We start from the raw sequence: 13155 nt of genomic DNA, 5'->3' as shown, positions 1-13155 counted from the left end.
CTGTCCACACCATGGAGTGTGGGTATTATAGAGTGTGTCCAGACAATGGAGTGTGGGTATTATAGAGTCTGTCCACACCATGGAGTGTGGGTATTATAGAGTGTGTCCAGACAATGGAGTGTGGGTATTATAGAGTCTGTCCACACCATGGTGTGTGGGTATTATAGAGTCTGTCCAGACCATGGAGTGTGGGTGTTATGGACTCTGCCCAGACCATGGAGTGTGGGTATTATAAAGTGTGCCCGACCATGTTGTGTGGGTATTATAGAGTGTGCCCAGACCATGGTGTGTGGGTATTATAGAGTGTGCCCAGACCATGGAGTGTGGGTATTATAGAGTGTGCCCAGACCATGGAGTGTGGGTATTATAGAGTGTGCCGAGACCAGGAGTGTGGCTATTATCGAGTGTGCCCCGGCCATGGACTGTGGGTATTATATAGTGAGCCCTGGCCCCCGAGTGTGGGTCTTACAGAGTGTGCCCAGATCATGGTGTGTGCTTATTATAGAGTTTGCCCAGATCATGGAATGTGGCCTTTATAGATTGTGCCCAGACAATGGTGTGTGTGTATTTTAGACTGTGCCCAGGTCATGGATTGTGGGTATTATAGATTGTGCCCAGGCCATGGAGTGTGGGTATTATAGTGTGTGCCCAGGCCATGGAGTGTGGGTATTATAGTGTGTGCCCAGGCCATGGAGTGTGGGTATTATAGTGTGTGCCCAGAAAATGGAGTGTGGGTATTATAGTGTGTGCCCAGAAAATGGAGTGTGGGTATTATAGAGTGTGCCCAGGCCATGGAGTGTGGGTATTATAGAGTGTGCCCAGGCCATGGAGTGTGGGTTTTATAGAGTGTGCCCAGAAAATGGAGTGTGGGTATTATAGAGTGTGCCCAGACCATGGAGTGTTGGTATTATAAAGTGTGCCCAGACCATGGAGTGTGGGTATTATAGAGTGTGCCCAGGCCATGGAGTGTGTGTATTTTTGACTGTGCCCAGGTCATGGATTGTGGGTATTATAGATTGTGCCCAGGCCATGGAGTGTGGGTATTATAGTGTGTGCCCAGAAAATGGAGTGTGGGTATTATAGAGTGTGCCCAGGCCATGGAGTGTGGGTATTATAGTGTGTGCCCAGGCCATGGAGTGTGGGTATTATAGTGTGTGCCCAGGCCATGGAGTGTGGGTATTATAGTGTGTGCCCAGAAAATGGAGTGTGGGTATTATAGAGTGTGCCCAGGCCATGGAGTGTGGGTATTATAGTGTGTGCCCAGGCCATGGAGTGTGGGTATTATAGTGTGTGCCCAGAAAATGGAGTGTGGGTATTATAGAGTGTGCCCAGGCCATGGAGTGTGGGTTTTATAGAGTGTGCCCAGAAAATGGAGTGTGGGTATTATAGAGTGTGCCCAGACCATGGAGTGTTGGTATTATAAAGTGTGCCCAGTCCATGGAGTCTGGGTATTATAGAGTGTGCCCAGGCCATGGTGTGTGGGTGTTATAGAGTGTGCCCAGACAATGGAGTCTGGGTAAAGCAAGAAATGCTGGAACCACTCAGCAGGTCTGGCAGCATCTGTGGAAAGAGAAGCAGAGTTAACGTTTCGGGTCAGTGACCCTTCTTCGGAACACACTGACCCGGAGTGTGTCCAGACAATGGAGCGTAGTTATTTTAGAGTGTGCCCAGACCATGGACTGTGGGTATTATAGAGAGTGCCCAGGCAATGGAGTGTGCATGTTATATATAGAGTGTGCCCAGGCAATGGGGTGTGCATGTTATAGAGTGTGCCCAGATCATGGAGTGTGTGTGTATGTGTGTGTGTATGTGTGCGTGTGGATGCCTAGGGCATGGTGTGTGTTTATTATCACGTTTGCCCATGCCATGGCGTGTTGGTATTACGGAGGGTTCCCAAGCCATGTTCTGTTGCCAAGTGATCCTGGGTATTATGGGCTGTGAAGATTACTGCAGTTTATTGTGTCATGACTCACCAAGGGCTACTCGTGCAGCTGAAGCATCATAATTGATCCAGAATGAAACCCAGGACAGGATGGTGATAAGGATCGATGGCATGTAGGTCTGCAGAATGAAATATCCAATGTTCCTCTTTATTCGAAAACTGAGTGACAGGCGAGGGTATGAACCTATAAGAAAAAGCACATAAAGTCATGGAAGATAAAGGCACAATCACTGCATTGGTTGGACAATCAATAAGCAATTTTGCAGTGCAATTAGAATAATGTCTGGTTTGTGTTGGATACAGAGTAAAGCTCCCTCTACACTGTCCATCAATCACTCCCAGAACACGTACAGCACAGGGTTAGATACAGAGTAAAGCTCTCGCTACACTGTCCCCATCAAACACTCCCAGGACTGGTACAGTACGGGGTTAGATTCAGTGTAAAGCTCCCTCTACACTGTCCCATCAAACACTCCCAGAACATGTACAGCATGGGGTTAGATACAGTATAAAGCTCCCTCTACGCTGTCCCCATCAAACACTTCCAGGACGGGTACAGCACGGGTTTAGATACAGTATAAAGCTCCTTCTACAATGTCCCATCAAACACTCCCAGGACAGGTACAGCACGGGGTTAGATACAATCAAGGCCCCCTCGACATAGATTATATAAAAGGGGCCTGGGGTATAAAGGCCACAAAAAAAGAAGAAAAAAAAAACGGGGTTAGATACAGAGTAAAGCTCCCTCTACACTGTCCCCATCAAACACTCCCAGGACAGGTACAGCACTGGGTTAGATACAGAGTAAAACTCCCTCCACACTGTCCCCCATCAAACACTCCCAGGACAGGTACAGCACTGGGGGTTAGATACAGAGTAAAGCTCCCTCTACACTGTCCCCATCAAAAACTCCCCAGGACAGGGTACAGCACTGGGGGTGGGGGGGGGCGGAGTTAGATACAGTGATGTAACTCCCTGCTGACTGAATCTGTGCTGTTACCCTGACAGCTGTACAATGCGATGCCATCGATAATGGGTTCGATTCCCGGCTTCTTCAAGCAGTCTGAACAGAATGGGAAAAAAAAAGAGAAAAAAAAACGGGGTTAGATACAATAAAGGCCCCCTCGACATAGATTATATAAAAGGGGCCTGGAGTATAAAGGCCACAAAAAAAGAAAAAAAAAAAACGGGGTTAGATACAGAGTAAAGCTCCCTCTACACTGTCCCCCATCAAACACTCCCAGGACAGGTACAGCACTGGGATTGGCTGCTCTCTGATTTGGGAGCCTGAGTGCATCAACGAGGTGCAGCTGACTGTGGCTGTGTGCAGAGGTTGGAGGCAGCAGGCTGTGTGACTGCTGCAAGAGGGAGACTCAAACTTAAACAATAGTTTTTTTCCAAATTTCAACAAAGGAAGGAAGGCAGAGAACTGGAAGAACTGGAAGCTCTTTTTGTGAGTTTGCTTGGTACTGAAAGTCTTTTTCATTGATTGTTGGGGGTGGGGAAAGAAGAGACCTGAAGATCTTGGGTGGGGCTGTATTGTTCAATAGGGAGCTCCTGTGTTTAACATCTTTGGATAGGGAACTCCCTCCCCACCCCAAATACTAAGCCTGGGACAGCTGGAGCTGCCCAGGTGAAGAGACTTCTCTTATCTGAACATCGAAGGAGGCGTGTGCCTTGGCAGCTTACAGCTGACCCAGGTGAAGACATCACCCCACCCTCCCAACTGGAAGACCAGCTACAAGACTTCTTTAAAATACCAACAAAGACTGATTCCTCCTGGCCTTCCTCTCCCTCAGCCTCTTCCCCTGTGCTACATCCTTTAAGTGTTGCTTTTTTGATTTATTGTATTTGCTCTTTTTTTTGCTCTCAACAAAGTGCCTGGAACTCTTCTACCCCATGACTTCTCAGTCCTCTCCGGTGGCGGGGCCCTCCTATGCTGCAGCAGCTGCGACAGCTGCTCCTGTGGCCCCGTCACCATTTAAAATCTTAACATCAAAGCATGGGGTGAAGAGTTACACTCATCCTAATATGTCTATTGAGGCTTGTGTTAAGGCAATGGCCGTGGTTGTCAGCCCCTCGGCCATTGTTGCAGCCTCAAAGATGTATGGGAAGGCTGTGTTCTTCCTGAAGACCGAGCGGGCTGTGTCCCTCGCCCTAAGTACGGGGCTCACAGTGGGTGGGATTTTCCTGCCAGTGGACCCTCTGGGGGTCACTACGCATCGGGTAATCTTGTCGAACATCCCACCCTTCATTCCTGATGAGCTCCTCCTCCCCCACCTACACCATCTGGGGGAGGTGAGGTCAGGGATCACCCCAGTCCTGCTCGGTCTTCGGGAGCACAGCCTCCGACATGTCTACTCCTTCCGTCGCCAGCTATTCATGCAGCGGGCGCGGGAGGAGGTCTTGGAGGGCCACTTCGGTATAGAGTTTCAGGGTACAGCCTACCGCGTCTTCTGGACCTCGGATGGAGCGCGGTGCCACGTCTGCAAAGGGGTGGGGCATGTTCGTAAGAGGGGAGCGTCCGTCTGAGTGGAAGGAAGACGCGGGGAAAAAAGAAACATCATGAGGCGCATCCCCTGGACACTTTGACACAACCTGAGCCTGAGCTCAACCCAAAGCCCATTCCCATGGAATCCACCAGTCCCAGGGCTGGGCTCAGGCCCAGGGTGACTAAAAAGGAAAAAAAGGGTGCGGAGGCGGAGGCCTCTGATGACATGCAGGTCTCTGAGTCTCCGCACCCTAGTGCGAAAAAGAGGAGAAGGCACCCCTCCACAGAAATAACACAGGGCCCTGAGGTGCAGGGCCCATCTGTTGGAGGGGAGCTGCCTCCTGTTTCGGGTCCTCAGGTTCCCCCTACCACCACCACCAAGGCTACAAAGTCCAGGCAGGAGCTCCCTATTCCTCAGGATGGAGGGGAGGGGAAGGCCCCGGTACATGAGGCCCCTCCTGAAGGAGTAAGTGGAGCCCTGCTTGTGGTGGGGGAGCCTGGGGAAGCCGCCCATTCCGCCACTGCTACTGGGTCGGGTGCCCTAAATGAAGGGGAGGGCGACACCCCAGAGGGTGAGCCCTCCCAGCCGGAGTCCACCACCAACCAGGAGACACCCGACCTGGTGAAAACTGAGAATGCTGCCCCATCTGCTGGACCTGTGGGTGCTGGCGGAACGGGAGATGCCCTCCTCTCTCCACCTCCGGTCTTGGCTCCGGCTGGATTTCCGGATTCGGGATCTTATGTCTCCCCTGGACCACTCATTGGCCTGGGGACGGAGGTTGAGGGGGGTCCCGCACTGCTGGTACCCACAGGCTCCAGTTTCACAATCGAACCCAGAGAGGACTCCTCCGCCATCGATCCTGGGGGTGGGATCGTGACGGAGGTGGGACCAGCTGGCGCGGCCGGGACGGCCGCCCCACAGTGTGTGGTGGATGTGTCGGACGCTGGCGGTGATGACCCGGAGGAGGATGGGGATTCGGTGTGGGCCACGGAGGATGATCTTGATTCCATCGCCAGTGAGGTGGTGGAGTCCCTCATGCCTCCTACCGAATCTCCTCTCATCCCCACGGCGGAACTCCGGGATTTCCTCGCGGCTTGCAGGGGTTGCCGCGATAAAGTTCAGCTGGCCCTCGGCCGTTGGTCGAATCTGGCGCTGATCATACAGTCCGTCCGTGCCGCCCTGAAGAAAGCGGGCAAGCGCATGGGCGTGAAACTGGTTGAGAGGTGCCGGTTTAATGTGTTCCTCAATGGGTTGCTGGGGGAGTGGAAGGCCAGGTGCACTTCCACTCCCTCCTCACCGTGAGCTGTTGGTGACGGGTTTTAAGGACCTTTGACATGAAGATAACCATAGCCAGCCTCAACATCAACGGCAGCAGGGGGTCTCACCGCAGATTTCACAATCTCTCAGTCCTCAGGGAAGGGAGATACGCGGTGAGCTTTCTGCAGGAAACCCACACCGTTCTGGGAGACGAAGCCACCTGGCTCCTGGAGTGGCAGGGTGGGGTCTACATGAGTCACCTCACCCCTATTTCTAGTGGGGTGGCTATCTTGTTGGCCCCGACTTTTCAGCCGGAGATCTTGGGGGTCAAGGAGCTAGTGCCGGGCCGCTTGCTCCACCTCGCCATTCGCCTGGGTAGCGTGCCGCTCCACTTTGTGAACGTGTACGTGCCCAGGCCCGGCGCATTGCAAGCGCGCTTCTTTGAAGAAGTGTCCGCTCTCTTGAGCTCCGTCAATAGCGGCGAGTGCATCATCCTCGGGGGGGATTTTAACTGCACCCTCGAGGTGGGGGATCATTCCGGTCCCCAGCGCGACCAAGCGTCGGTGGAGAAGTTGAGGGGGCTGATCAGCTCCCTTAACTTGGTGGACGTCTGGCGGAATCTCCATCCCGACTCCAGCGCCTTCACGTGGAGGTCTGGAGGAGGAGGGTCCCGAATCGACCGCCTCTACATTTCGCAGGCGTACGTCTCCCGTATCTCGGCGGCCTCCATGTGGCTGGTGCCGTGCTCGGACCACCACCTGGTGTGGGCGGAGTTCACTCCGCTCCGCACGCGGGCGGGGTCCGCGTACTGGCACTTTAACAACCGGCTGCTGGAGGACGAGCGATTTCGGGACTCGTTCTGTAGATTCTGGGCCGACTGGAGAAGGAAGCGGGGGGGCATCCCCTCCTTGAGGCTATGGTGGGATGTGGGCAAGACTCACATCCGCGTCGTCTGTCAGGAGTACGCGAAGGGGTCGACCAAGAGGCGGGAGGCCGAGATCGGGCGCCTTGAGAGGGAGGTGCTCGACTTGGAGTCCCGCCTCGGTCATGCCGTCGCGGACCCGGCCCTGTGGCAGGCGTACAAAGAGAAGAAGGGCGCGCTGAGGGACCGAGGCGCGTACGTGAGGTCGCGGATCCAGATCCTGGAAGATTTGGACCGCGCATCACCCTTCATCTACTCGCTGGAAAAATGGCGGGGGGTCTGTAAGCAGCTCTTCGAGCTGCTGGCTGACGACGGATCCTCCATCACGGATCCAGAGGGAATGGGCCTCCTGGTCCGGACTTATTACAGTGCGTTGTTCTCTCCGGATCCGTCCAGCAAGGTTGCGCGCAGAGTTTTGTGGGACGACCTGCCGCAGGTCAGCCCGGAGGGCGCCGAAGGATTGGAGGCTCCGCTCACTTTGGCGGAGATGACTGGCGCCCTCCACCAGCTCTCAAGGGTCAAATCCCCAGGGCTGGATGGGTTGACCGTGGAGTTCCTCAGGGCGTTCTGGGACGTCCTGGGGGACGATTACGCGCGGATCCTGGGGGAAAGCCTGGCGACCGGGGAGATGCCCCTCTTGTGGCGCAGGGCGGTCATCGTCCTGCTGCCGAAGAGGGGCGATCTCCGTCTGCTTAAAAACTCCTCAGCACGGATTATAAGATCTTTGCCCGGGCTATGTCTACCCGCCTGGGCTCCGTGCTGGCCCACATGATCCACCCCGACCAGTCCTACACGGTCCCGGGCCGGTCCATCCAGGACAACATCCACCTGGTCCATCTTTCCCAGAGGACTGGTCAGTTGGTCGCCTTTCTCTCCCTCGATCAGGAGAAGGCGTTCGACAGGGTGGATCACGAATACCTCTTCGGGACTCTGCTCGCTTTCGGACTCGGGCCGCATTTCGTGGCCCGGGTCCGACTTTTATACGCCGCCGCAGAGTGTCTAGTCAAAGTTAACGGGTCCTTGACGGCGCCCCTTCACTTTGGGAGAGGAGTGCGTCAGGGATGCCCCATGTCCGGCCAATTGTATACCATCTGCGTGGAGCCCTTCCTGTGCCTGCTTCACAGGAGGTTGACGGGATTGGCTCTGCGCGAGCCGGCCATGCGGGTCGTCCCCTCGGCTTACGCCGACAACGTGCTCCTCGCAATCATAGAACCCGTTGACTTGCGGAGGATGCGCGACTGCCAGCAGACATTTTCTGCCGCGTCCTCCGCGAGGATCATTTGGGAGAAATGTTCCGGACTCCTGGTAGGTCAGTGGCGGGTGGACTCCCTGCCGGAGGAGATGACACCTTTTGCCTGGAGCACCACGCACCTCCTCTATCTGGGAGTCCATCTTAGCCCCGCTGAGGAAGCCTGGCCGGCAAACTGGCAGGAGTTGGAGGTGAAAGTCACCGCTCGGCTGGGGCGCTGGACAGGACTGCTCCGAGTGCTTTCCTACAGTGGCCGAGCGTTGGTCATAAACCAACTGGTGGCCTCCATGCTGTGGTACCGGTTGGTCACTTTGGCCCCGCCCCCTGTATTTGCCACCAAGATCCAGAAGAAACTCGTCGATTTCTTCTGGGTCTCTGCTGCGGCCCGGAGTCTCCCGATCGAGGAGGGCGGTCAGTCGCTGGTGTGCGTCCGCACCCAGGCTGCGACTCTCCGCCTTCGGACCCTGCAGAGATACTTGTACGTCGAGCATCCTCCCAGATGGTGTGCGCTGGCAACGTATTTTTTCCGCCAGTGTCACTGCCTTCAAGACGACACGCAGCTCCCGGTGGAGTCCGTTAGCCGCGCCTCTCTGAGGGAGTTGCCTGTCTTTTACCGGGATCTATTCCGAGTCTGGAACGTGGTCGCCTCCAGTCAGGGCGCTCCCCCGCCGGCAGAGGAGAGCGCCTCGGCTGTCCGGGCGGCCGACTCCGGGGACGGTCCGGCGGGCGGAGGAGTAGCCGAAACCCCCGGGACGCCCCTCACTGCGGGTGGCGAGGGGGCTCGGGAGTGCGGAGCGATCCCAGCCGAGCTGACCCCTGCTCGGCCGGAACTACTCATCGGACCCAGGCCCCGAAACCCTCCTCGGGAGCCGGTCCCGCACAACCCGAGCCGCCTCTCGGAAATGCCCTCCGTGCCATTCCAATCGGTGCGGAGGGGTTTCCTGTACGGGCTGCTCCTGCACACTCTCCACTTCCTCGCCCTCGTCAGCCGGCCGGACACGCCTTGGCGGTCCACGTTGCCATCTGGCGGCGAAGGGAAACCCCGATGGAGGTCTCTCTACGCGGGAGACTTCCCCCTTTACATCGGGGACCTGGGGTGGAGGGTGCTGCACAGAGCAGTCCCGTGCAATAGGCTTTTAAGTAGGTTCACGGACTCCCAGGCCGCCTGTACTTTCTGCGGTCTGGACGAGTCCGTGTTCCACGTTTATACGGAGTGTGCGAGGTTGCAGCCCCTCTTTGAGTATCTGAAGGGGCTGCTCCTCAAATTCTGGCTGCACTTCAGTCCCACGCTCCTGATCTTTGGGCACCCGGTGCGGAGGGGCTTGGGCCGGGAGGAAGATCTCCTCGTCGGTCTGCTCCTGGGCCTGGCCAAGGTGGCAATTCACAGGTCCAGGTTGCGGGCCGTCGGGAGTTCCGTCCTCCCCGATTGCCTGCCCCTCTTCCGCGGTTACGTTCGCGCCCGGGTGTCCCTGGAGAAGGAGCATGCGGTGTCCGCCGGTACGCTTGAGGCCTTCCACGACCGGTGGCCACCGCAGGGACTGGAGTGCATCGTTGACGCCGAGAATGGCATTTTAATTTGAGTTTTTTGTTTATTTCTGTTTTTAATAAAGTTATTTTAAAAATATAAGTATGTATATAAAGGGGGCCTGAGGAATAAAGGCCCCCTCGACATAAAATATATAAAAGGGGCCTGGGGTATAAAGGCCACCTTGGAAAAAAAAATAAAAGGAAAAAAAATAAAACGGGGTTCGATACAGAGTAAAGCTCCCTCTACACTGTCCCCATCAAACACTCCCAGGATGGGTACAGCTTGGGTTAGATACAGAGTAAAGCTCCCTCTACACTGTCCACATCAAACACTCCCAGGACGGGTGCAGCTTGGGTTAGATACAGAGTAAAGCTCCCTCGACACTTTCCACATCAAACAGTCCCAGGATGGGTACAGCACGGGTTTAGATGCAGAGTAAAGCTCCCTCTGCACTGTCTCTGAACAAATAAGGCTCTGGGTTCAAGTCCCACTGGAGGAAATGATCGGCACAGAAGCTGCATTTGCAAAGCAGCTGTTCAGGTTGTGAATTAACCTCCAAGTTTCTTCAATGCTGTGTATGACAGAAACACTTTTTTACCTTGACAAAAAACAGGGTTAGATACAGAGTAAAGCTCACTCTACTCTGTCCATCAATGGAAGATGGCAGGATCCCCAAAGACACATTGTACAGCGAGCTCGCCACTGGTATCAGACCCACCGGCCGTCCATGTCTCCGCTATAAAGACGTCTGTAAACGCGACATGAAATCCTGTGACATTGATCACAAGTCGTGGGAGTCAGTTGCCAGCGATCGCCAGAGCTGGCGGGCAGCCATAAAGGCGGGGCTAAAGTGTGGCGAGTCGAAGAGACTTAGTAGTTGGCAGGAAAAAAGACAGAGGCACAAGGGGAGAGCCAACTGTGTAACAGCCCCGACAAACAAATTTCTCTGCAGCACCTGTGGAAGAGCCTATCACTCCAGAATTGGCCTTTATAGCCATTCCAGGCGCTGCTTCACAAACCACTGACCACCTCCAGGCGCGTATCCATTGTCTCTCGAGATAAGGAGGCCCAAAAGAAAGAAGAAAAAGAAAAGAAGAACTCTGTCCATCAAACACTCACAGGACAGGTACAGCACGGGATTGGCAGCAGAGTTTGGGGCATTTCCTCTGTGCAATTAGGCAAACCAGCTGCATCTGAGCAGACAGTGGGAGCTGGAACTGGAGAGGAGAGAGCAGAGTGGAGAGAGGGGACAGCAGAATGGAGAAAGGGGAGACAGCAGAGTGAAGAGAGGGGAGAGCAGAATGGAGAGAGGGGAAAGCAAAGTGGAGAGAGGAGACAACAGAGTGGAGAGGGGAGACAGCAGAGTGCAGAGAGGGAACAGCATTGTGGAGACAGGAGATAGCAGAGTGGAGAGAGGGGACAGCAGAGGGGAGAGAGGGGACAGCAGAGCGGAGAGAGGGGAGAGCAGAGTGGAGAGAGGGAGATAGCAGAGTGGAGAGGGTACAGCAAAATGGAGACAGTAGACAGCAGGGTGGAGAGGGGACAGCAGAATGGAGAGAGTAGACAGCAGAGTGGAGAGAGGGGACAGCAGAATGGAGAGAGTCGACAGCAGAGTGGAGAGAGGGGACAGCAGGGCCGTGAGAGTAGACAGCAGAGTGGAGAGCAGAGAGAGCAGAGTGGAGAGGGGTGACAGCAGAGAGGAGATGGGAGACAGCAGAGTGGAGAGGGGGGACAGCAGAGCGGAGAGAGGGAGACACGAGAGTGGAGAGCAGAGAGAGCAGAGTGGAGAGGGGTGACAGCAGAGAGGAGATGGGAGACAGCAGAGTGGAGAGGGGGGACAGCAGAGCGGAGAGAGGGAGACACGAGAGTGGAGAGGGGAGACAGCAGAGTGGAGAGGGGGGACAGCAGAGCGGAGAGAGGGAGACAGCAGAGTGTAGAGAGGGAGACAGCAGAGTGGAGAGGGGGGATAGCAGAGTGGAGGGAGGGAGACAGCAGAGAGGAGAGAGGCAGACAGCAGAGTGAAGAGAGGGGACAACGGAGTGGAGAGAGGATGACATCAGAGAGGAGAGGGAGACAGCAGAGTGGAGAGGGGGTACAGCAGAGTGGAGAGAGGGGACAGCAGACTGGAGAGAGTAGACAGCAGGGTGGAGAGGGGACAGCAGAATGGAGAGAGTAGACATCAGAGTGGAGAGAGGGGACAGCAGAATGGAGAGAGTCGACAGCAGAGTGGAGAGAGGGGTAAACAGCAAAGTGGAGAGAGGGGAGACAGCAGATTGGAGGGACAGACAGGAGATTGGAGAAAGGGGACAGCAGAGTCGTGAGAGTAGACATCAGAGTGGAGAGCAGAGAGAGCAGAGTGGAGAGGGGAAACAGCAGAGTGGAGAGGGGAGACAGCAGAGTGGAGAGGGGGGACACCAGAGTGGAGAGGGGAGACAGCAGAGTGGAGAGAGGGGAGACAGCAGAGTGGAGAGGGGAGACAGCAGAGTGGAAAGAGGGGACAGCAGAGTGCTGAGAGTAGACAGCAGAGTGGAGAGCAGAGAGAGCAGAGTAGAGAGTGGAGACAGCAGAGAGGAGATGGGAGACAGTAGAGTGGAGAGGGGGTACAGCAGAGTGGAGAGAGGGGACAGCAGACCAGAGAGAGCAGACAGCAGGGTGGAGAGGGGACAGCAGAATGGAGAGAGTCGACAGCAGAGTGGAGAGAGGGGAGACAGCAGAGAGGAGAGAGGGGAGACAGCAGATTGGAGGGGACAGACAGTAGATTGGAAAGAGGGGACAGCAGAGTCGTGAGAGGAGACAGCAGAGTGGAGAGCAGAGAGAGCAGAGTGGAGAGGGGAGACAGCAGAGAGGAGATGAGAGACAGCAGAGAGGACAGGGGAGACAGCAGAGTGGAGAGTGGAGACAGCAGAGTGGAGAGAGGATAAAGCGGAGTGGAGAAAGGAGATAGCACAGTGGAGACAGGAGACAGCAGAGTGGTGAGATAGGACAGCTGAGTGGAGAGAGGGGACAGCAGAGTGGAGAGAGGATAAAGCGGAGTGGATAAAGGAGATAGCACAGTGGAGACAGGAGACAGCAGAGTGGAGAGATAGGACAACAGAGTGGAGAGGGGAGACAGCAGAGTGGAGAGGGGGGACACCAGAGTGGAGAGGGGAGACAGCAGAGTGGAGAGAGGGGAGACAGCAGAGTGGAGAGGGGAGACAGCAGAGTGGAAAGAGGGGACAGCAGAGTGCTGAGAGTAGACAGCAGAGTGGAGAGCAGAGAGAGCAGAGTAGAGAGTGGAGACAGCAGAGAGGAGATGGGAGACAGTAGAGTGGAGAGGGGGTACAGCAGAGTGGAGAGAGGGGACAGCAGACCAGAGAGAGCAGACAGCAGGGTGGAGAGGGGACAGCAGAATGGAGAGAGTCGACAGCAGAGTGGAGAGAGGGGAGACAGCAGAGAGGAGAGAGGGGAGACAGCAGATTGGAGGGGACAGACAGTAGATTGGAAAGAGGGGACAGCAGAGTCGTGAGAGGAGACAGCAGAGAGGAGAGAGGGAGACACGAGAGTGGAGAGGGGAGACAGCAGAGTTGGGAGGGGGGACAGCAGAGAGGAGATGAGAGACAGCAGAGTAGAGAGAGGATGCAGCAGAGTGGAATGGGAAGAAAGCAGAGTGGGGAGGGGAGACAGCAGAGAGGACAGGGGAGACAGCAGAGTGGAGAGTGGAGACAGCAGAGTGGAGAAAGGATAAAGCGGAGTGGAGAAAGGAGATAGCACAGTGGAGACAGGAGA

At 55.6% G+C, this 13155-nt stretch overlaps 1 protein-coding gene across 1 annotated transcript in view; it reads right to left on the bottom strand.

Moving 5' to 3' along the window:
- The window catches only part of LOC137377950 (gamma-aminobutyric acid receptor subunit beta-4-like), a 974353-nt gene that overhangs the window by 334199 nt on the left and 626999 nt on the right, over nucleotides 1-13155 (bottom strand). The window contains exon 7 of the mRNA XM_068048015.1: nucleotides 1974-2126. Coding sequence (XP_067904116.1) covers nucleotides 1974-2126 — 153 coding nt within the window. The remainder of the gene's footprint in view (nucleotides 1-1973; nucleotides 2127-13155) is intronic.

This window comes from Heterodontus francisci, chromosome 15, assembly GCF_036365525.1.
Source record: "Heterodontus francisci isolate sHetFra1 chromosome 15, sHetFra1.hap1, whole genome shotgun sequence".
NCBI lineage: Eukaryota > Metazoa > Chordata > Chondrichthyes > Heterodontiformes > Heterodontidae > Heterodontus > Heterodontus francisci.
Note: the sequence above shows the minus strand (reverse complement) of the source record. Positions and strands in the feature narration are given on the sequence as shown.